At 41.2% G+C, this 22,523-nt stretch overlaps 1 protein-coding gene across 1 annotated transcript in view; it reads right to left on the minus strand.

The window, feature by feature from the left end:
• Window positions 1–15,348, minus strand: part of doc2a (double C2-like domains, alpha) — a 28,947-nt gene extending 13,599 nt beyond the window's left edge. The window contains exons 1-5 of the mRNA XM_061706682.1: window positions 15,280–15,348; window positions 5,693–6,054; window positions 3,511–3,590; window positions 1,790–1,864; window positions 893–1,002 (exon numbers count right to left, since the gene is read on the minus strand). Coding sequence (XP_061562666.1) covers window positions 893–1,002; window positions 1,790–1,864; window positions 3,511–3,590; window positions 5,693–6,054; window positions 15,280–15,305 — 653 coding nt within the window. The 5' untranslated portion in view covers window positions 15,306–15,348. The remainder of the gene's footprint in view (window positions 1–892; window positions 1,003–1,789; window positions 1,865–3,510; window positions 3,591–5,692; window positions 6,055–15,279) is intronic.
• Window positions 15,349–22,523: the final 7,175 nt, after the last annotated feature.

Here is a 22,523-nt window from a genome sequence, read left to right on the forward strand (position 1 = left end):
AAAGCTGGAAAAATGTTCTAAAACCTTTGACCGGCAGCATGCATATATATATATATATATATAATCGATGTGTATATATAATGTATGTATAAGTGTTACGGAGACACACACACACACCATTTTTTTAAACCTCCCATATTTGTTTGTATATATTCGGTACTCGGTACTTATTTGAAGGATTAGGGGTACCCATACAAGCCACCGATACCAAAAAATCTGACATTGTGTAAGTCCTCCTGGCCAGTTGGTGGCGCTAAACCGCAGCGGTTTGACACATGGGTGAATCATTATGTGCGGCAGAAAGAAAGAAAGGGCTTAATTGCAATTTTATGTATCTAAGTACTAGTAGTACTGGTACTCAGTATGAGGGGGTACGCCAGAGTGAATACTCGTATTGGTATCGGTCTGAAAAAAAGGTGGTATGGAACATCCCCACTCGGCATAATGCATATGTCGTCGTCTACAAGCTCCTCTGGTGAACACGGTGTCACAGGTCAGCCTTTTCCCTCGGGAGATTGTCCGTCAATCCCGTTTAAATCCCACGTGGTGAAAGTTTTAGTCGCACGGACGTGACGATTCCCAGCTTTTCCCACCTTTGGTGGCGGCAGGGGGTCTAGGACATGAAAACACCCCGTGGTGCTTAAGCGTGACCTCAATCTGTCATGGCGAAACAAAAACAGTCGGAATGAGGCGGGATCCTCACTGATCCCGGCGGGCAGCGGGGAAGGAACGAAGCGGCCGGAGGAATCGGCGGCGCGGAGTCTGGGAACGCATTGTAATGGGCAAAGCAAAAAAAAAAAAAAAAAGTGCAGCGCGGACGGGTGTGATCAAAACAGGCCGGAAGAGAGAACTTCCTGTCAAAAGAGCGCGAGAGAGACGGGGGAATATTTACCGCAGCGTTTTGCGAGACATGTCCTCCTCGGTGATGCCGCAGTATGTGAGCGTCTCGTTCCACACCGGGTTCAAAGTGTTACGGACCGTCTTGGTTTTCAATTTGTTGGCCTGCAGATTACAAAGAATAAAAAAAAAAAAAAACACCACGAATTGATGATGACGAGTAGAGGTTCTGGAAACAAGACAATTCTTTCCATTCCTCGTATGGAAAGCCGTTTATTCCAAATATTTGTACTAGCACATGGTACGATATCGAACAAATGCTGACGACTTTTCATAAAGCTTTTCATAAATCTGATTAAGCATTTATTTGACATTCTTGATATCTCGCTTAAAATCAATCTACTAATAGTGCACTCTTTGTCCTCACTAGTAAGACGATTCAGCGCACTAGTAGTATGAGTAGGTGAACGACTCGTAACGTTTTTTTCCACTTCTAACACCATTTTGGGATGATTTTTTAGAAAAAAAAAGAGACTGCAAATAGTAGACGTAGATGTTTTCCACTACTAGTGCCACTTTTGGGCTACCACTACTACTACTACCACTGCTACTCACCCTTCCTCGATGTGCCGGCTCAGCGACTCCGTACACCAGTTGACTAACATGCGTGTGATCTGGTGTTCATTCACTAATAAGTTCGATGGAAACACTATAGACTTTAATTACTTGTGCTAGAATCGCTTATGACAACACAGGTTATACTAACATATCAACTAACAGGTTCTTACAGGTGTTTAGACACTGAAAAAGAATCACACCACAGCACTCAGCAGTAGCACTGCCTTGCTCATTTGTCCTTTTCTGTTCTCTCTTATGTGGTTTTCTTGGTTAGTTATTGCACGTCCTCACTGAACAGGAGAGGTTTAAAAAAAAAAAAAAAAAAGATTCCGACCTTGCAGGCTCCCGGCAAGAGGTGCAGCTTCACGTAGGGATCCGCCAAGCCGTTGAAATCCATCGGTTTCAGACCCTTGCGGAGACAGAGACAGGACGTACAGTACGTGAGGGGAAACGAAAGCGTGACGGAGGACATTTGCGCAAACGCTCAGGAAGATCCATAAAAGGAAGGTGAAGGCTTTGTTTCCAGGTTGAATTATTGCAAGGAGCTGAAGGATATTTGGGAAAAGGTCTCGGGACAGACGTTATATCATATCAGAGGTTGAGCTAGACCAGTGATTCTCAAACTTTTGACACCACTTCAAAAAATACGTAGCCCTCCAAGTCCCACCATAACGACCAACATAAAAATATGGTAGCATTGTGGTAGCTCGCATAGTCAGCATGAGCGTAAGCTAGCAACCAATGGCGGCAAACTTATCTTGATCGCTAACGAGCTTGACTCGACTGGAAAGTGACGTGTTTTTTTTCTTTTTTCTTTTTCAAACTTTGTTGAGATCACAGAAGTGCCGAGCCATAACGTGACGTCGGCCAGCTCGGGACGCTGGAATGTTACGTCCTATTTACTGCGTGTGTCAAACTTTGAATTGGACTCGATGGGCAAAGGTTGGTGCGCCCCAGACCGGGAATGCATCATTACGCAGACAACACACATGAGGGAAACAACTTGACTCATCATTCATTTCATACGACTTATCCTGCTAATCTAAGAATAGATATACATATATTTTGAAAAAAATTTCATTTGATTACAAATAATTCAATTCCATTTTTTGTCTTCAACAAAAGTTATGTGGTGACCACAATACGTGGTTGGGGTGGCACCCTAGCGCCATCTATTGAGCATGACTGATTAGTGTGCCACAGAAATGTACACTTATTTTGTCTATTTTTGTTCTTACAACAAAAAAACTATCTTTGTTTATCTATCTATACCATCAACGTATAGTGACATGCAGAACAATTAGTCTCTCTTCAACTAGATGGCAAAAGGTACATTTTACCCGCGTATTGACCGGTTGCCATTCATAAACTGACACAAGATCAGCATTCATTTTGGAAATGTACAGTACTTTTAGAAACCCCTTAGTTGCCCCTGAATCTTAATTTTTAGACATTTAGGACAATTGTATGCTACAATTGCCCTCATAATCACTACTAAGTTTACCTCGCATCAACAGTGCCATAATGAAATACGTGACATTTTGATTTTGATGTTATATATCCACTCATATCAGGCGCGGGCGTCTTTGTACGCGCCGAACCATTTACAAAGCTTTCATCCGCTGGTATCGAGATTTTACAGCCTCACCGGCGGCTCTGCGATGGCGTCGAACATCAAAGCGACGGGCTTGCGGCCAAACAAATGCAACGCTTTTAATGTGTTCAAATCACATGCAAGTGCCCTAAAAAAGAAGATAACAGAACACAACCACGTTTGATCCTGATTGGATTTTTGTGTTATTTGAATGCTGAGTGGCTGAACCCGGCCGGGAGAGATAGATACAGTAGATAGATGGATGGATAAATGTTTGTTTCCCATTTTAGCATGTACAGTGGTACCTTGACTTGTGACATGAATTCATTACGTGACCAAGATCCCAATTTAGTCAGATATCAAATCAATTTTCCCCATGGAAATGAACTGAAATACCAATAATCTGTTCCAGCCCCCCTCCAAAAAAAAAAAACAATAAACATTGAGTTGTGCTTATTTACCTTCGCTTTCAGGACAGTGCAGTGCAAGGAGCTGGTGGCTCTGTCGTACAGCAAGTCAAACTCCAACGTCCCCAAAGAAGCTATGGATCGAGCACATTTGACATTTGGTATTGACATTGGATTACAATACGTCCGAGAAATGACAAGTTCTGCAGTCATTTCGTACATGAGTCACCCAGTCCTCGCTGAAAAGTCTCGAGCTGGTTCAAAATGGTGCCGCTCGCCTCTTAACTGGAGCACGTAGGAGGGAGCATACAATTTGAACTGAGCCCATATTTTTGTGTATTATTTTTTTTCCATTGGTTTTAACTTTGTTACTGCTATATTTTTTTTTATTATGTTGTGCTCTACTGTCTTATGTTTTCAGCTTGGTTTTTAATGTGCGGTGCTTTGTTTCAGCCGCGCATGTTTGTAAAGTGCTATACCGATAAAATTAAGCTAAGTTGAGTTGTCTAGGTGTTTACTAGAGCGAGAGAAACACCTTTTTCGATTCTTCTGTATGTCGTGACTCCTGGATTTACAGTGTACTGTATTGACAATCAAATTAAAAAATGATTGAATCCTTGAATCATTGATTAACTGAAAGTTAGTAACTGTAGACTGTTTGGAATTTATTAGTAAATGCAGTTAAAATAAAGGGAGTCAAGGATACTTTAAATACTGTTATAATAAAGTACTCGATGGGATTTGTGAACTATTCTCATGGACTCATTGTTGAATGGAAACCTCTCTGACAGCGTCAATCAAGGTTTAACATGATTACCTTCGTAAAACAGATTTTTTTTTCATACAATTCTTCTTATTAACACCTACACATGTGCCTTATTAAAGGATTCAATCATTCATTTCCACTTCAAATAATGCATGTAATCCTCCTTCACACATTTTTCTTTTTTTTTTTTTCAACTTAAGTCGGTGACGCACATTGCCTTTTTTGAGGTCCCAGAGGGGTGAACATGGTGGAATTCTTTAGTTCAAAAATAGTCGCATGTAGGCTACATCACGCGTTAAGTCGTGATGCGCTTCTTTGGAGCGTCGTGTGACGACTGTGGCACATTAAATCATGTAGGCAGCCGTGACGTTGTTAATTAAGACCATTTTAGAGGATTCTTGCAGTGAGAATGACGAGATTAAGCCGAATTTTTGTTACAGAGGTGTACTTATTGTTGCGTAGCGGTGGGAAGTAAATATGCACATGTCGTTACTGTATGCAAGTACCGGTAGATCTTTCAGGTATCTGTACTTGAGTATTTTTGGAGTTGTGACTTTTACTCACTACATTTTAAAACAGATACCTGTACTGTCTGCTATTTGTCAAAACAGGTTTCAAAATAGGTTTGCTACTTTTTTCAACCTCCACGGATGACGACACGACGTAAAAAAAGACGAAAACATTTTTTTTTTTACTTTTGTACTTTTCAGAGCCCAGAGTGTTTTTTGTTTTTTTCTACCTACCAGTAATTACAGAAGTCGTCCTTCTACTTTTACAAGTCCTTTTCTACACAAGTATCTGCACCTCTGATTGAGTACAAAATGTGAGTACCTTTGCCACGTCTTTTGTTGTGACCATGCACTGTGCAGTGGTACCTTGACTTAAGAGTTGAATAATTCCTTTCACGCTCGTAAAAAACAAAGTAGTGTAAAATGTAAATATAAAAACATGATAAAACAATAAAAGACAATGGAAAGAAATGCATTTTCTTTTAAATGAAGAAGTGTAATTAAGCTGAAAGTCATAACCGCACATAGAGTACAGTACAGTAATGTATTTGTGTGTTGACATGCGCCATTGAGGGGGCGTGGGGGGGCATGGCCTAATGAGTGACGTCAGCAGCTCTGACTCCAGCGCCGGTTAGCCATTTTACAAGCGGTAATGTCTGCTCCGTGCTCCTTGTGAGTGTATTCATTTTGTATTTGTGTATTCGGCTGCTTGTCCCCTTCAATAAATGGCTGAAAGTGCATCTGCATTTAAAATTCTTTCCAATTTTTTTACTCACTTGAGCGGCAATGTATCTGAAGCTTGAAGCCAAATTTGAGCTCGCAGCACAAAGCAAAAAACATTTTGAAGCGACGGCTCGTAACTGGAAAAACTCGTCAATTGGGTCACCCGTAAGTCAAGGTATCACTGTATGTCGGACAGGTGCGTTCTATTTATTGCTCCAGTAAGTTCCCGGTGACTCACTGTTATCGTCGCTGTCACAGCTGTCCACCTCGACGGAGGTGTCAATGCTGCTCATGGCGGACAGCGAGCCCCCCGCGGCCCCGCCGCCTCTCGCCGCTAGCAAGGGCGACAACAGGCCGCCGCTGCCTCCTCCCGCTCCGCCTTGACCCGTGCCGCCGGGGCAGAGGGCAGCCGAGGCTCCCGTCTGATTGGGCGAGAGCGGCTCCGAGAAGGAGGAAGTGGGCGAGAGGCGGGGGAAGTAGGCAGAGATTTGGCGGATGGGCCGGATTGGTCCCGGGCAGACGTCGATGGCCATGTGCTCCTGGATGGTGATGGCTAAAGTTTTTCCTTTCCGGACGGTCATTGGGATGAAGGGAGGAAGACTGAAAGGGAGGAAGAAGAGTAAGCGTCACAACTCAATTTATTCATATGAGGCACCATTTGTAAATAAACATTTCAAAAACAGCAACATTTAGATTCAAACAGTTTTTAAAAAAAGAAAAACTGTCCATTTTTGAGAGTCACTTTTCTGCACATTTACAACAATATTTGTCAACATAATTAGTTCAATCCAAATATTAAATGTTACATCTAAATGTTAAATTATATGTAAATGTTATATATATATATATCTATTTAAATATAAATGTAAACTTAAATATAAATGTTAAATGTCAATGTTGAATATGTATCTAAATGTTAGGTATATATCGAAATATTTAGTATGCACGTAAACATAAAAAGAGTTTTCTTTTTTATTTTAAATCTTTTTTTTTTCAGGCAAGGACATTTCATAGTGCAACACAGAGGAGAGAAAAAATTACATATCTTGTTTCTTGTTGTACCAACAAAAACGAAATGTGCAAAAAAATAAATACATTTTACCTGAAAAGAAATTGGAAGAATAAAATGAAATATTTAGTTCCACCTGAAACATTTAGATTTAACATTTAGATATACATATATATAAGATTTCGCTGTATATTTAACATTTACATTTAACATAACTTTTGTTTTTCATCTTTTCAGGCAAAATGTATTTTTTTTACACGTTTGTCTTTTACATGATACAAGATATGTAATTGTTGACCTCCTCAGTGTTGCAAATTCAAACTGCCGCTAAAAATAAAGCCATAATCCAGTAATGGACTCTTGGACGTAGATTCTAGTGATAATGACTATTTGAAATAACAAACGAGTTTGGAGAAACTTTATTTGATGAGTACTTTGAGTTTGAAGTCTGTTTTATTTTGGTACATCAAATCAATTTTCCCCACTAAAATGAATAGAAATTCCATTATGCCATTCATCATTGCAGGTTTCAAAATGTGGGCATCTGGTCACCACAAGATCCAAATATATTGGACTGTGTGTTACTGAGATTGTAATAATTGTATAATTCCTTCATTTCATTTCTACTTCTTATTATTCTGCTCAGGATTGTGGCTGAACTTGATCCTATTTCCAACTGAGTTTGAGCGATAGGCTCGTTACAAACCGAACCGGTTGGCATCCAATCACGTTCACCCCTACATGCAATCGTCATCCGCCGCTGTGCCGCCGACCGGTATAATATCACCAGAAATGTTATTCGTGAGGCCTTATTTTTCTGTTTTACAGCCCAACATGATAGTTACACCGTAACTGCGTTGCTCTGGCAACTCCCTGCAATTCCGAACACGGCGAATTTCATATAGACGAGGATCTTATTTGTTTGGAAGTAAAGCTATGGACCGCTCTCGTGCTGCAATAATTACAAATCTCACAAAACGGAAGTTACATGTAGAAAACAGCAGCTGGTGTGTTCTCATTTGCATTTTCGTGGACCACATCGGAATAGACTTGAGGCAAAACGGGGATAAAAGATGAAGCATTACGCTTAGCAGATCTCCTGCCCGAAGCCTCCATCCTCCTCGATCAAACTGCAGCGTGTCACCTAAATCCCCCATAGACAATCCGGTGATAATGGGATGGAGTCTGCTGTATACAACGGACCCCTATAATGGCATGACGGTTATATAAAGTTGTGTTAGCAGAGCGCAGAGTTGACCACGACCGGGCCGCTCCGTCTGTTCTCGTCCTTAAATAAACAAGAGGGGGCCGCGTTGAAAACATCTGAAAGGCTTTTGTTTTCTAAAGACAGAACGCAGCTGGCCTTGGTGGAGGCGTTCTGTCTTCGGTGGTTGATAAATCCCCCTCTGGACCACCTGCAGCATCCATCGATTGCAAGAGAAATGCTCAGTGTTATATCGCTGGAGTTAAGTGTTTAAAAAAAAAAAAAAGCTGGAGACTTGGAGGAGATGAGGTGAGTCACACACTTTCTCACAGTTTTGGCAGCTTTTTGCATCAACTAAGGGAAGCTGTCCAAGTCCCCAGCAAGTACCCAGCACAGCACATTCAGGCTCGATCAACAAAAGTGATCGATTACAAATCTTTTTTGTTTTTGTAACAGATTTGCATACAGATGTTAAAGGCCCAAAGTACGTGACTGATGAACGGGCTGCAAAACACCATTGCGGTGTAAACAAAACAAAAAAACAAAAGGTCAAGGTTTCAGCAGTTTTCAGTTTAAAATGGTCACACTAACAAAGTAAGAGCAATTCCTTTCATGTAAGTTACTTGTGAAAGTGTATGTAAGGTTGGTTCTGGTTCAGACTTGTTCAAAGTGTATTGTACCAGCCAAGACCTTGTTCTGGTGCTTCACAACTCGATTTCACGTTAGTTTAGTGGTTAGCATGGCTTCAACTTCAGCTACTCGTCCTCCTTCAGTGATAACGATACTTGCAATTAACTGTAGCTTTTTTGCCGCCATGGAGGCGAGTACTAGTGACTTACAGGAGCCGTGGTGGGACGATGTTTAGCCCCAATAGCTAGCCACCCGCAGCGCATGCAGCGCAAGGTAGCCTAGCGCCTAGCTTTTCCCCAGTAGTTCCTGAGCAGTGGGGAAAGCGCGGAGGATGGGGGACTATTGGAAGTGTACACACCGGTTTTTATACCTTTATTACTATTATTGTACGTTAAAATCAGTTTAAGCAAAAACCACATTCAAGCGGAAGCCTTTGCAGTCATCAGGAAAGCTGCGCAACATTCTGGCCATGAAGCGGCTCAGAAAAGCATTGCCTGTGATTGTTGACCTTCCACAGAATCGCAGGGTCGTTCGTCTTGGAGGCGACGGGGCTGCGAGCGCAAACAGCGGGCGACGCGCATCACGGCTCATCCGGCCAGCATCTCCTTGGCTGAGGATGAAACAGTCGTCAATATTGCCAGCTGCCAAGCCCCGAAACGTCTGACTTATTTGACTGAGACCATGTTGACAGGCCACTGGCTCCGTTTTTGCACAACCATTTGAGTCCCTAAAGCAGCATTTGTGGGCCCTTGCACAAAGTGTTTTATTGGTCCGCCACTCGTTCTCATAATAAAAATTAAACAAAACGTGACAAGAAAAAGTTCAAATAAAAACATGACAAAACTTGAATGTAAAGCCGAGCGACGTGGACGAACGCGACTGCACTGTTACACAGTTACACACAGGGTTTAGCAACTAGTCTTCATGAATGGCCGACGGTCGGCAACTAGTTTTTGCTGCAAAATTTGAGTCGCATGTGAACGGTGCACAGATGTAACAGCCAATCAAAAATGCCATGTGTTGTCATGTGATCTTTCACAGCAAAAGTTTTATTTCTGGGTATCAAGCGAGATCCAGTTAGCTGCCGCCAAGCCGTACCGATACAGTATCGACAGTATGTATACTGTATGTTTTATGTTTCACAATAATACTTAACTGAATGTACTTTACCTGCGGCTAAAAAGCGAAGCGTGTACACTCTATGTCACTAAAACACACAAGTGCATTCAATGATTGGGACTATAAGGCCAACAATCTTTTAAATGTCCACACGTTCTCATTTATCCCCGTGGTTCCTCTCTTTAGATTATTATAATATAGCTACAGCAGCCAGCGCCATATTGTTAGTGGTTCAATAAAATGATGTATGTGGTACCTCAAAAGGTTGTTTCTGAAAAAGAACATCAGGGGTCGCAGTTTTTCCATTCGAGCGAGTTGGTTTGCGTGCGGGTGTGAGTCGCTGACTGTAATTTGTTCACGATTGTCCAGTTATGTCTAGTTCAGCCGTATTATTTTTAATTAAAAAAAAAAAAAATGTAAAAAAGGTTTCATGAAAATTTGTAACCCTACTTTCTTTAAAAAATACAAATACTCTCTGATGTTATCACACTGTTTTAATTAAATTAAAGTAGAGATCACACTAGTGCTAATAACGCTTTGTTTTGTCACCGATAACACCAAGCTTACTCTTTTTTAATGTCTAGTTGCTTAGCATATGTGGTGGAGGTGGGACTGCATCAGGGATCAGCCCCGAGCCCCTTCCTGTTTGCAGTGGTGATGGATAGGTTGACAGATGAGGTTAGACTGGAATCCCCATGGACCATGATGTTTGCAGATGACATTGTGATATGCAGTGAAAGCAGGGAGTAGGTGGAGGAACAGTTAGAAAGATGGAGGCATGCAATGGAAAGCAGAGGAATGAAGATTAACCGAAGTAAGACAGAATATATGTGCATGAATGAGAGGGGTAGTGGGGGAAGAGTGAGTCTACAGGAAGAAGAGATAGCAAGGGTGGAGGACTTTAAATACTTGGAGTGACCCGTCCAGAGCAATGGTGAGTGTGGTCAGGAAGTGAAGAAACGCGTCCAATGCGGGTTGGAACGGGTGGCGGAAGGTGTCAGGTGTGACAGAAGAATCTCTGCTAGGATGAAGGGCAAGGCTTATAAAACAGTGGTGAGGGCAGCCATGACGTACGGATTAGAGACAGTGGCACTGAAGAGACAACAGGAAGCAGAGCTGGAGGTGGCGGAAATCAAGATGCTGAGGTTCGCTCTCGAGTGACCAGGTTGGATAAAATTAGAAATGAGCTCATCAGAGGGACAGCCGAGGTTCGTTGTTTTTGGAGGCAAAGTTAGAGAGCGCAGACTTCGATGGTTTGGACACGTCTAGAGGAGAGAGAGTCAGTATATTGGTCGTAGGATGATGACGATGGAGCTGCCAGGCAAGAGAGCTAGAGGAAGACCAAAGGGAAGGTTGATGGGTGCCGTGAGGGAAGACATGAGGGCAGCTGGTGTTCGAGAGGAGGATGCAGGAGATAGGCTTGCATGGAAAAGGATGACGCGCTGTGGCGACCCCTAAAGGGACAAGCCCAAAGGAAAAGATCAAGAAGTGGCTTAGCATATGTTGACATTCACATATTCAATTAGTTTTAGCACATTTCACAAACATAAGGTGAAGTGGGCCACCCGAATTGCTTCCACTTTTTTTATATGTGGAAAAGGTTTTCACAAATTGTTTTGTTGTGTGTGATTTTCCACCATTTTTGGCTGGCCTCCGTCGGGGTGCCAACCAATCACAGTGGTACGCTGAAAAGAGCTGAGCAGATTAGTGCACTGGGAGTCGTCACCTCCATGAAACGTGCCTCGTCATCTACAGCCTCTTGCCAAGACGAAAGAACACGACATGCTGGATGTCTTCCATTGTTTACCGTGTTCTTCTCAGTGAATTCATTGGCACTTCACGCACTTGGCATCGCTATGGTGTCACAATATTGACATCGCCGTCCCACTGGCACAAGCTACATCAAACAAGCCCGATTTTCATCCATTCCTCATTTTCAATAGCGCTTCTCTATGGAGCCTATCCCAGCTGACTATGGGCGAAAGGTGGGGTAGTACACACGGCTGTGCAAAATGTGAATGTGTAGTGTGCGTGCCAGACCAGTGGTTGGCGTGGTCACTTTGCATAGAAATACACATACACACCAACTGCTTTTTTCCCCTCTCTTTATATGTGTTTTTGCTCCATGTGTGCTGAAGTAACAGTAGTTGAAAAATGTACAATTACTTTAACATCTATGCTAATTTATGTGAGCTCGTCTATGCCGTGTCGCATTAAGTTAGCGGACATTCGTTAGACGAAGTTACATGGTTCACTTGAACATTTTGTTGTGTAAATGCACAATGTTAAATTCTCTTCTGTTTTATGTGTCAGTTTTACAGTAAACCTACTGGGAATGGCAAATAAATAGCTTGAAGCAAGCACGCTTTGCCTCTTATTTGGAGAACTGTGTGAGCGAGAGAGGGAGAACAGGGCCAAAGGAATACTTTAAAAAGGGTGTTTTATAGAGTTGAAGTGTATTTTAATACGTTTAAAAAGTGTGGGAGAGGTAGAACTAAACAAAATGCTTTTTTAATGATCTCTATGGTGGATTTTCACCGATTGCGGATGGGTCTGATGCGTATCTCCCGCGATAAACGGGGATGCACTGTACTTAATACTTAACTTCCACGACCGCGTCGTTGTGTGTTTGTAGCGTTTCAACGGAAAGCGTAACCGCCGTTGTTTTCCGAAACCTAACAACCTCGCGTTAAGGATGAAAGTGATGGAAGATCAACACGTGTAAAGCATCTCATTCTTCTCTCCACAATAAAACAAGCGTAGCTGCCCACTGGAGCAAATAATCTGACGATGACGTCAGGGTGAAGCCGAGGTAATGAATTTCAAGTCATAATAAAAGAACAAAAATCCTTGTGCTGATGACTGAAAGATTCATTCACGCTGATGAGAAAATAACTAAAAGTCCGGCAAAATGTGACAGAAGGTGCGCAGATATGCCAGCGAACATGCAGATTGCATCAGTTCATTAACCCCCACCCCCCCCCGCATACACACACGCGCAGATAATGCGGCTGGTTGTTGCATGTGTGTGTGTGTGTGTGTGTGTGTGTGTGTGTTGATGTGATGTGCACAGTCAGTGGCACATGTGGTTATGAGCACACGTACACCCGAGAGGGACTGCTGGCTGGCAAAGCAAAAAAAAAAAAAAAAGGAAAAGCTCCCAGCGAGATGCTGATTGATCGCGCTCATGACGCCATCTTTCATCCTTTCTCTTCATCCTCACAACGGGAAAACTCTTCAGTTGTTGGTAGAGTTAAAATGACTTCAATAATATCGAGGAGAGCCGGATAAGCGTGAAGATGATTTTATATTTTTGCAAGAAGGGAATGACAATCATACCGCCAAAGCGACGTACACAGTTGTTGTTCGAAGACTTCTTATCCAAGCTTCTCTTTTATGTTCTGTAAAAGTCACTCCCACTATCTTCATTGTTATGGGAAGCTGTTTGAGCATTTAAAGGATATTCTTGATCTCCATCTTAAGGTCCATGTACTAGTGCACTCTTTGGCCTCAGAAGACAATTCAGCACATTAGTAGAACGACTATGTCTTACTAGTAATGTTTTTCCCCCCCCCACTACTACTGCCACTTTTGGACTATTTGTACACAGTTAAACCTTATGAGTCAACTACAGCGCTGCACTAGTGACACTACTTGGCCTAACTAGTAGGCATGTGTCAGGCAATAATACCCTCTTGGACCCTACTGATAGCACCAAAATTCCCACTGTTGTCTCGCTCGTAGAGATTGGAATCGATTAGAAGTCAGCCATTCCGATTCCGGTATGGGTACTGCTTTTGGATCCGATTTTTTTTTTAATCGATTCTTCTATTATTTCTCATTGGGTGAGGGAATGAAATGATACAAATGATATATGATATCATTGATGTCGAAAATTAAAGCTTTGCGAGTAGCCCCGGTATAATCGTTTCGCGTGAAATATACGATAGGTAAACTTTCGAGCGCTTCTGCCTTGACGCCATGTTGGAAAAGTTGAGAACCAAAATACACTTTCCTGCGTGTGACATCATCACTCATTCAAGAGGAATCGATCAGCGGAATCGTCAGGCCAGCAAACAAACAATTTCTAGAAATCGAATAACTAGGGAGCGGTTCTCCAATAGAACTCGCGAGAGGCTTTGCCGAGACTGCCGAAGCTGATCAGACGCTTCGACTCCGGGACCCGAAAAAAAACACAATTTTGCTTGCGCTCTCACCAGGAAGATGTCCAGGAGATGTCTCCAGAAGATTCTCCTTTGATTCGATATTGATTTACAGTAAATTCTCTGCTCTCGATTCTGTAAGTAGAAATACACTCATAGAGTACCTGTTTAGCAATGTTGAACTATTTATTTGCATGCCCATGTGAAGAGACAGAATATACCAGATATTCTGTCACCTCAAATTCTTGAGCAATAAAACATTTAAAAATAAAAAAATATGCGCAATACTAACTAATTTCTGTATATAGTTAAGAGTTTTTAAAAACACGACAGTTGTGTATAAACACTGAAAAAGTAAAGCCTAAAGTGCCCGTCACATGCCAGGAGCTAAATGGAGTTGATATCAGATTGGCGGTGGGAATTTTGCGATTTGCATCGATCAATTTATATTTTTATCCACTCCCAGAAGCGAAGTTTTTTTTTATTTTTATTTTTTTTTTTTACTATGATGTGTTTTTATTATTCTGAAAATGTTGCACAATTAAGATATTTTTTATTTATTTATAAAATCGATGTGACGTTTATTTTAAGTGCTGTAGTCAGGTTTTGGGTTGTCATTTATTTAATAGTATATATATCTTTGCTTAACCATAGTCCTGTTTTTTTTTTTTTTTTTTTTGGGGGGGTCACCATGGCTGGGACCCCCAGGGGATCTAGAAGCATCCCTGCGTTCTACAAGTGTGCTGACTTGTCTTACGAGTGAGGACAAAGCGTACTAGTACATGGAGCTTCAACTTGATATCAGGGGCATTGAATAAATGCCCAAGCAGCTTTCCGTAGTCTCCGCTCAATCTCAATAGCATTTTTTTCCTCTTCTCATCCCAGGAATATTTTTCTGACTTCGTTATCCTCTGATTTAATCAAACTGGAACTATCCCCTAACCACAAACACACTCAACAGTCTAATCAGACATTAGTTGAAACAAGTCACATACTATGTGAGTGTAGTTACGTAAAACCATGTATGACTGTTTTTTTTTTTTTCTGTGCAAAAATGCCATATGATGTTGGATGACACTTTGCATGGGAGTTACTTTCAATAACTCATGCATCCCGAAGATAATAATGCACAAGTTGTACGCAGCTGGAGCAGAAGCCCCTTAGACAACCGCTGCTGTATAGATGGCGGAGGTTATAGGTTGGAGGAGTATATTTGTACTCCGCATGCCTCCACCTCCTCCTCCTCCTCTTAACGCTTTCACTTTAAATTAGACTCATACCGCAAGCATGGATGACCCCCCCCCCCCACCCCCACACCATCCCTCCTCACACTCTCCCTCCTCCCCTTTTCAATCCATATCACTCATTAACTCTACAGTCAATCACTGTCGCTCCACCTGCACCGCACACGCACGCCACATCCACGCGATCGCGCCCACCTTTGAATAACAAACATGCCGCAAGTTGAGTGCCAGCCCCGCCGTGCGCGGTCACGGCGCAGTGGGCTCCTGTCAATTAGAGCAAACTTCAACCGCCGGTATGTGCGCGTGTGGCGCGTACTAACAAAGGTGCAACATGTGGCACCTGTTTACACAAGAGCAGCAGCCAGCATCTCTGTGGGTTCCCTCGCCTCACAAATGTTCTGGCTGGCAAGATGATGATGATGCAAAGATGACAACATCCACAATATAGTGACTTACCTCGGAGCAAGTGGGAAACTCCTCATAAAATACAAGAAGATCAAGAAGAGGAGGAGGAAGAGGAAGAGGGGATTCCAGCGCAGAGCGGAGAGGGAGACGAACTAACAGGTGGCGGGGAGAGGAGTGCAGAGTCGATGGAGGAGGAGGAGGAGGAGGAGGATGAGGAGGAGGAAGAAGAGGAAGAGGAGGGAGGACTCGCAAGACCCGCAACGTTTATGGTGAAATATTAAACGCGCCCATACTGGAATTCAACTTGTGATGAAAAATGAAGACGAGGGGCAACATGAGAGCGACGTGCTGGAGGAGGTTGGATGGATGGATGGATGGAGGAAGAGAAAGAGAAAGAGAGAGACAGCGGGCAGTCATTCCTTGATAGTCTGGAGTGCGTGTGGCTTCTCACAAACACGCGCGCGCACACACACACACACACACACACACTTTACCATTTATTGATGTCTAAGCATACTTTCCCTCGAGTTGAAATGTTGTGTTATTCAGGTCTGCAGCTACAATGAAAAAACAAGTATTTGATTTTTGGTTGCATATGATTAGAGTGTGGTAAACGCAACTAATTTGGCCCTTTTCATAAAAAATAATCATAACAACAACAAAAATGTTGGTTGAACACATTTTGATCATGCGTAACTGATGTGCGGTAAAATTCAGATGACTTTTTGCAGTATTATTTTCATAATCGATTAATCTGTCACCGCCCCAAGATAGCCGGTATAGGCTCCAGCACGCCCGCGACCCTAGTGAGGATAAGCGGTAAAGAAAATGGATGGATGGATGGATTAATCTGTCGATTGTTTTTTTTTTCCGATTAATGGATGAATCTGCAAAAAAAAAATTTTAAATTGGAATTTCCATTTATTTATTCAAAAACACTGCATTATTTCAAATGGACAGCTGAAAATAATGGCTGGAAACGATTAATCGATGATCAAACTAGCTGTCAATTATTTTAATAATCGCTAAGACTGTTAATTAATCCATTCATTGTTGCACCTCTATATAATATAGTATAATTATAATGGTTTTATTACCAAATGCTTTCAAATAGCCCAATCCATGGCCCCTGAACCTAACAACAAAAATCAAATAACCCCTAGCCCTACGCTAAACTCACAAACCTAATCCAAACCCATGACCCTTAATCCCTAACCCGAACCCACTGTCATGTCTCTTTACGTAGCGTTGGTGGGCGGAGTCTCCTGCGTCTATTGAGGCGCAGCAGAAACGGAAAGAAGACGCCAAATCAGTTCATCGCTTGTCACCGGATTGCTTGTTTGTCATCAAATGTTCGACTGGTACCTGCCGGCTAACGTTCGGTCTGTTCCTTATGTAAATATCCCTGTGGCTTTCTGGAATTTGCATTCTGCCTTGTGTCAATTCGTGTGTTTGTTTTTTGTAGTTTAGTAGTCTTCCAATTTTTGGCATGTCTTCTTCTACCCGAGTAGTTTTTCACGTGAAACTTTGGTCATTGTTCTTTTTTGGGGGTTTTTGTAGGTCGTGGGGTCCACGATTCTGCGTGTTCGCCACGTTAACACCCACAACGCCTCGGCCTTACCCTAAACCAAATCCATAACCCTTAAACCTGAACTCTTTTTGTCCCTAATTGCAAACGCTGTCATAAACGTAGCTACAAAGTCACACATAGAACCACATAGGTTGTGTTTAATTAAACTTAAGTGGAGTCTCAAAAAAAAAAAAAAAAGGTTGTTAATTCTCCAAATTTAATTCCCATTTAATATGCGCTCTTATTCCTGTGAGGTCTATGCTTTCACGTCCTTTCAGAGTGGCATAAATTTAAGTTTGATGAAAGAAATTAGAATGCAACTATAGGAATCACTTAATGGGCCAATTATTTTTTTTACTTTTAATCAAAATGTATTATAATTTACAGGCTTGGTTTGGCAGGCAATGATTTTTTAATGACACAATTCCGCAATAATGACTGACAACACTTTGCATTTGTTAAAGTGCACCATTGTAAACTTTCGAGTTAGCGAGTCATTAGTTGTTCAATCAACACGCCACTCGTCACATTATCAAATTAACGTAGTCAGCGGAATCAGTAGTGATTCATTTGAAATACAGCGGTACCTTGACTTTTTCGAGAACGAGTCGCTGGGATGTTTTTGTTTTGTTTTGACTTGCAAGCAGAAATTTGCGTTACGAGCGCTTTATGATGGCAGTGAACACAACTCAGCTGACTTCACAACTAGCGGACGTTTGGCATCGTGAATAAATCTTCAAAAAAGAGAATTCTGGAAAGCTGTTTAAATGCGACTGCCGGCTGACGTTTACTGTCAAGTTAAATCGAAAATTAAGGCAATTACACAGTATTTAAAACAACCACACAACTTTGCCTTCTGCTGGCTTAATGCTAACACACAATGCAAAACCCCATAGACATGCTAACAAATAGCACTGATTGTTGCAGGGTACCAAACAGCCCTTCAAACAATTAATATTTGAACACAAGACATGGAAGATAATTCTCCCCGGCATCTATTCTTTATCCTCTGCGAAAAATGACTACTGAGTCACTTACAGTAGTTGTGAAACTCTTCTTCATTTTTGGCTGCATGACTGTATTATGCAGCCTCCAGGTGGCAGATGAGAATTTTTTTTTTTTTTGGGGGGGGGGGGGGTGTTTGGAACAAATGAATGGCATTTTCATTCATTTCAATGGGGGAAGATGATTTGAGATACATGCATTTGGAGTTTTGAGCGAATCAGGGTGCCACTGGAGTGTCAAATTTCTGCTGTTTGGTCTTTTTAACCAAAAGCGGGCATATTCTCTCGCTCTCGCTGTCGTCAGTAACAGTTCTTCCATATAATTAGGCTTAACCGTCCTTGAGTCAGTGTCAGTGATAGACAAGTGGAAACATGCTATTTGTCACTGACTACACTAATTAGTGTCTTTGTGAACTCGTTTGTGCCTTTGAATAGCATCTTCTTTTTTAAAAAAAAAAACATCACTCAAATGATGACTGTGCTTTTGTATGACTTATTTTCAAAATAAATTAGGCCTCCAATTAGTAGTGTTCCCTTGTGTGTTTGTTTGCTTCCTCAGCTCCTCCAACCTCTTCCTCCTTCCTCTTCAGATACACGCAAGCCAACTATAACACACACACACACACACATCCGCACCAGTTATGTATGCTTTGCTTGCATTAAATTGATGCCATGCTACATACATGCATGACTGCAATAACATGGTAGTGAAATGCACAAAACCCTCCAGAGCAAGATGCCACTGCTTCATGCGCACACACACACACACACACACGCGCGCGCGTAGGCACACACTGACACTTTCATATTCGCTCTGTGCTTACATTTATATGGCTCGCCGCCCTCCCTGGTTGCTACTTTTCATCATCGCATCTCTCCTTTTTTTTTTTTTCTTCCCATGTACGTCTGCATGTTTATGACGGCCGAAGAGCTTATTACAAATGCACACAATGCTGTTAAAGTGCTCACTCGGGGATAATAGCTGACAACAGCTGTACAATGATTATATACGGCCAAGGGGGAAAAAAACAAAATGTGACTGCAATCTACCCCGAATATATCATACTGTTGTTTTACTTACAGTACAGTATAAATGAAAAAAAAAAGATGGGTCATAACCCATCATACATTTTATAGTGGGTGCGTTTCAAGGTCCCCTTACAGGATGTAAGGAGAAATATAAAATGAAGAGCAAAATACAGCACTTGAAGTTTACAGTCAAACTAAACATAAAATAAAGACAACCGCACGCCGTGTATTTAAGACAACCACATCACTTTGCTTTAAAGTCATCTATCTTAATGCTTGCACATCTTGGAAAATGTCATAACCTGCTAACTAATAGCATCTATGTGTTGGGGTTATAACGCTTTAAGTAAGAGATATTTGAACACAATTGGAGGAGCAACACATGTAGACAGATTATATAACAACGCTCACAGAAGTATGTTATTTATCATGACCAAAAAAATGATTAATATCACTGCAGCTTACTGAGTCACAGTCGTAAGTCTCCTTTGTTTATGTCACCAGTACTGCCTTATACCGCCCCCTGGTGGCCAGGTCCTGCACAGTAGAAGGTGCCGCAATGAATGAATCATGATGCGCAAACTGTTTTATCCTTTACATGCTACTTAATCATGTATACAATATGTTTTGATCAAGTAAAACAATATAGAGTAATAATTTCCCTATTAAAAAACACAAACACACACCCCCAAAAAAAATTTTTGGGGGGGTTTTTATTTTTGGAGGAGGTTGGAACGGATTAATGGCATTTCTATTTATTCCGACAGTGAAAGATGATTTGAGATACAGGTGCTTTGAGTTACAAGCATGGTCTGGAACAAGTTTAACTCGTATTTCAAGGAACCAAAATTTACCAAAATTATATATATATATATATATATATATATATATATATATATATATATATATATATATATATATATATATATATATATATAATTACAACCAAACCACTTCAAATGAATAGGCTTGTTTAAAGAGGCGTGTACATTCCCATCCATCAACTATACATTTAGGTTTAGATGACTGCATAAGAGTTGAACACTTGCAGCAACATTACCAAGACTCCCAGCAAAGCTTTTAATTACGCCCTCATCTTTAAGCACCATTTGAGTGTCGCCCGAGTCCCAATAACGTAAGCAAACGCTTTCTGCACGTGCCACGTTAACCGCGCGCAGCAGCTTCAAGCAATGCACGGGCCGGGTTGTACTTTCAGTAGAAGCTCAAACAAATCCAAAAGTGCTTGAACTTCATTTTGAGGTCAACTTGGCAACGTCATGTTGTAACAAAGCGCAAGAGGTTGACATAAAATCACGATGTCAACTTTTTACCTCACTTTTCACATCTCAATTGAATCACACATATCAAGTGTGAAATCTGGGCCTGTTAACTAACCTTCTGCCAGCGAGTGGAAGGGCATTCAATTGTTCTGCCTGTCACTATATGTTGCTGGCATAGATAGATGAACAAAATAGACGCGACACTACGTTCCAATGAATAATTCCCTTGCCCTTAAACGGGAGGCGGTGAAATTAGCCCGCTCTGAATTGAAGTGAGAGCCTGACAGAAAATAAGAAGCGCGGCAGCGGTTGTGTTGCGGCGTAACTGATTTGGAGAGGAATTTGCTTCCTTTGAACGCAAAATGAAAGTTGAAGAGGACGGAAGAGTGCCAGTGAACTCATTTCACAGCAAGAAGCATGCAGTTTGGCAGATAGTGGACAATTCTTAAAAACAAAAAAAGAGGCTGCCAGCCGTTCATTGCCACTTCCATCAAACAAAGAGAAATACGCCTTCTATATCATTTAACCAAACCACATAACTTTGCTTAGGAATGTCCACTAGCTAAATGCTAACACATTATGGGAAACGCCATGGACGGGCTAACAAATCGCACCTATGTGACAAACTTATCACACTTTATCCAACGGATATTTCAACAGAAATGGTGGTGCAACATATGTAGCCAGACAATATAACAACACTCACAGGCATATATTCCTTACGACTAATAGCACTGCAGCATGCCGAGAAACTGGGACCGTTGTATATCCGTATGTCGGTATTTTACTGCCCCCAGGTGAACAAGGTGCGCAGACCAGAAGGAGCAGCACATTGTCAAATGAAATGAAGAAAAGAAATGTGCTTAAAAAAGATTTCATATCTTCTTCACATTCTATTTAAAAACATCATGACTGTAGTTTTTCCTTTTTAAAAGAACAATATTATAGAGCGCTATGATGGGGGAAAAAAAACAAAATCCAGAGTTACTTCTGACTTTTATTTTTGTTATGCTGTACTTTTATGAGGGCGGCAGTACTATACAACAAGATCGCCTGTGGCAAATGATTCAAGGTTTGTTTGTTTGTGTTCCAACAGCTCACACGACAGTGTTGTAGCAATTTAAAAAGACAAATGGCAGCTATTAGCCCCATAAAATTTTCTGCTGAGAGCGCGCCTTTTTTTCCCCATTTATGACTACATGTGCTCGGATGGATTTTACTGGTTTGTCTCCTTCAAGCAAAAGCGTCTTTGTTTTTCCCATCCGTGGTTAAAACGCATTGCTTTAAGTCAAGAACGACTGTTCCAATTGTTTTCTCTCGACTCCAGTCATGCAAGTCACATGTTTTTAATCATATGTGATGCATTTTTATTGGATATTAATTCAGTAATACATTGCATTTAAGCCAGTGATTCTCAGTCTGGTACTAGTACACCTTTAGTGGTGTAATTCCTCCCTAAGTACAGTTCACTTATATTTAACTTTTTGTTACATTTGCAGGTAATTAAGATTTTTTTTGTCTTGAAACTTTATTTAGATGAGAGATTTTATGTAAGATTTACGTGCAAAATATTTGAACTGAATCATTATTCAAGATTTGTTTGTGTATTTATTTCCGTGTATTTAAGGGCAGTGTTAATGCACACGCTGTGCAGAATGTTACAGTGGCTTATAATAATATTAAATTTGAGAACCACAGATTTGGGCAATTAATAGCACATTTTGTATCACTTTCTCAATGGTGGTGTAAGAAACAAACTGTAATGTCTTCCCACTCTAAGTATGTACATATTATATGATTTTAATATCAAGTGAAACCACGCGTATTAGCAGTTCGGCATTTGCAATTTTTTATATTTGCTTTTTTTTTTTTTTTTCGAACATATCCTCCGATATTCCCTGAAAAACTCACCCATTTGCTGCCGAGGAAGTCTGTTGAAGTGAGTTGAGCAGCTTCGTTTAGACAAAAGATTTCATTCTTCACTGCTATCTTGTGACCTCAATTACTCGAGAATTTGCGGCCCTTTCCCCCCTTGAATTGCGAGGGTTCATTATAGGCTAGAAGCGAACCTGACAACGTCTATCTATTAATACTTTTATACATATATTTACATGTTAACGTAATTGTGCAGGGTGCTAACACAATCCCATATGCTAATAACCGGTGTGCCTTCGAAAAACCTTCACAAGAGTGCAATTATACAGTGAGAACAACCCAAGCGCTACTTTGAAACCAATTTTAGGCTCTTTAGGAGGGTTCCAGAAAACCTCGTTTTACTGCATTTGTCTCAGCTTTCCAATAAAACTCTTTTTATAGCACTAAACTGCAAAAGATTGAAAATAAAGGGACGCTGAAACGCGTTGAAACAGAAACTCGTAAACTCATTAAAAGCACAAGCGCAAATACGCCAAG

Source organism: Phycodurus eques, chromosome 19 (assembly GCF_024500275.1).
Source record: "Phycodurus eques isolate BA_2022a chromosome 19, UOR_Pequ_1.1, whole genome shotgun sequence".
Lineage (NCBI taxonomy): Eukaryota > Metazoa > Chordata > Actinopteri > Syngnathiformes > Syngnathidae > Phycodurus > Phycodurus eques.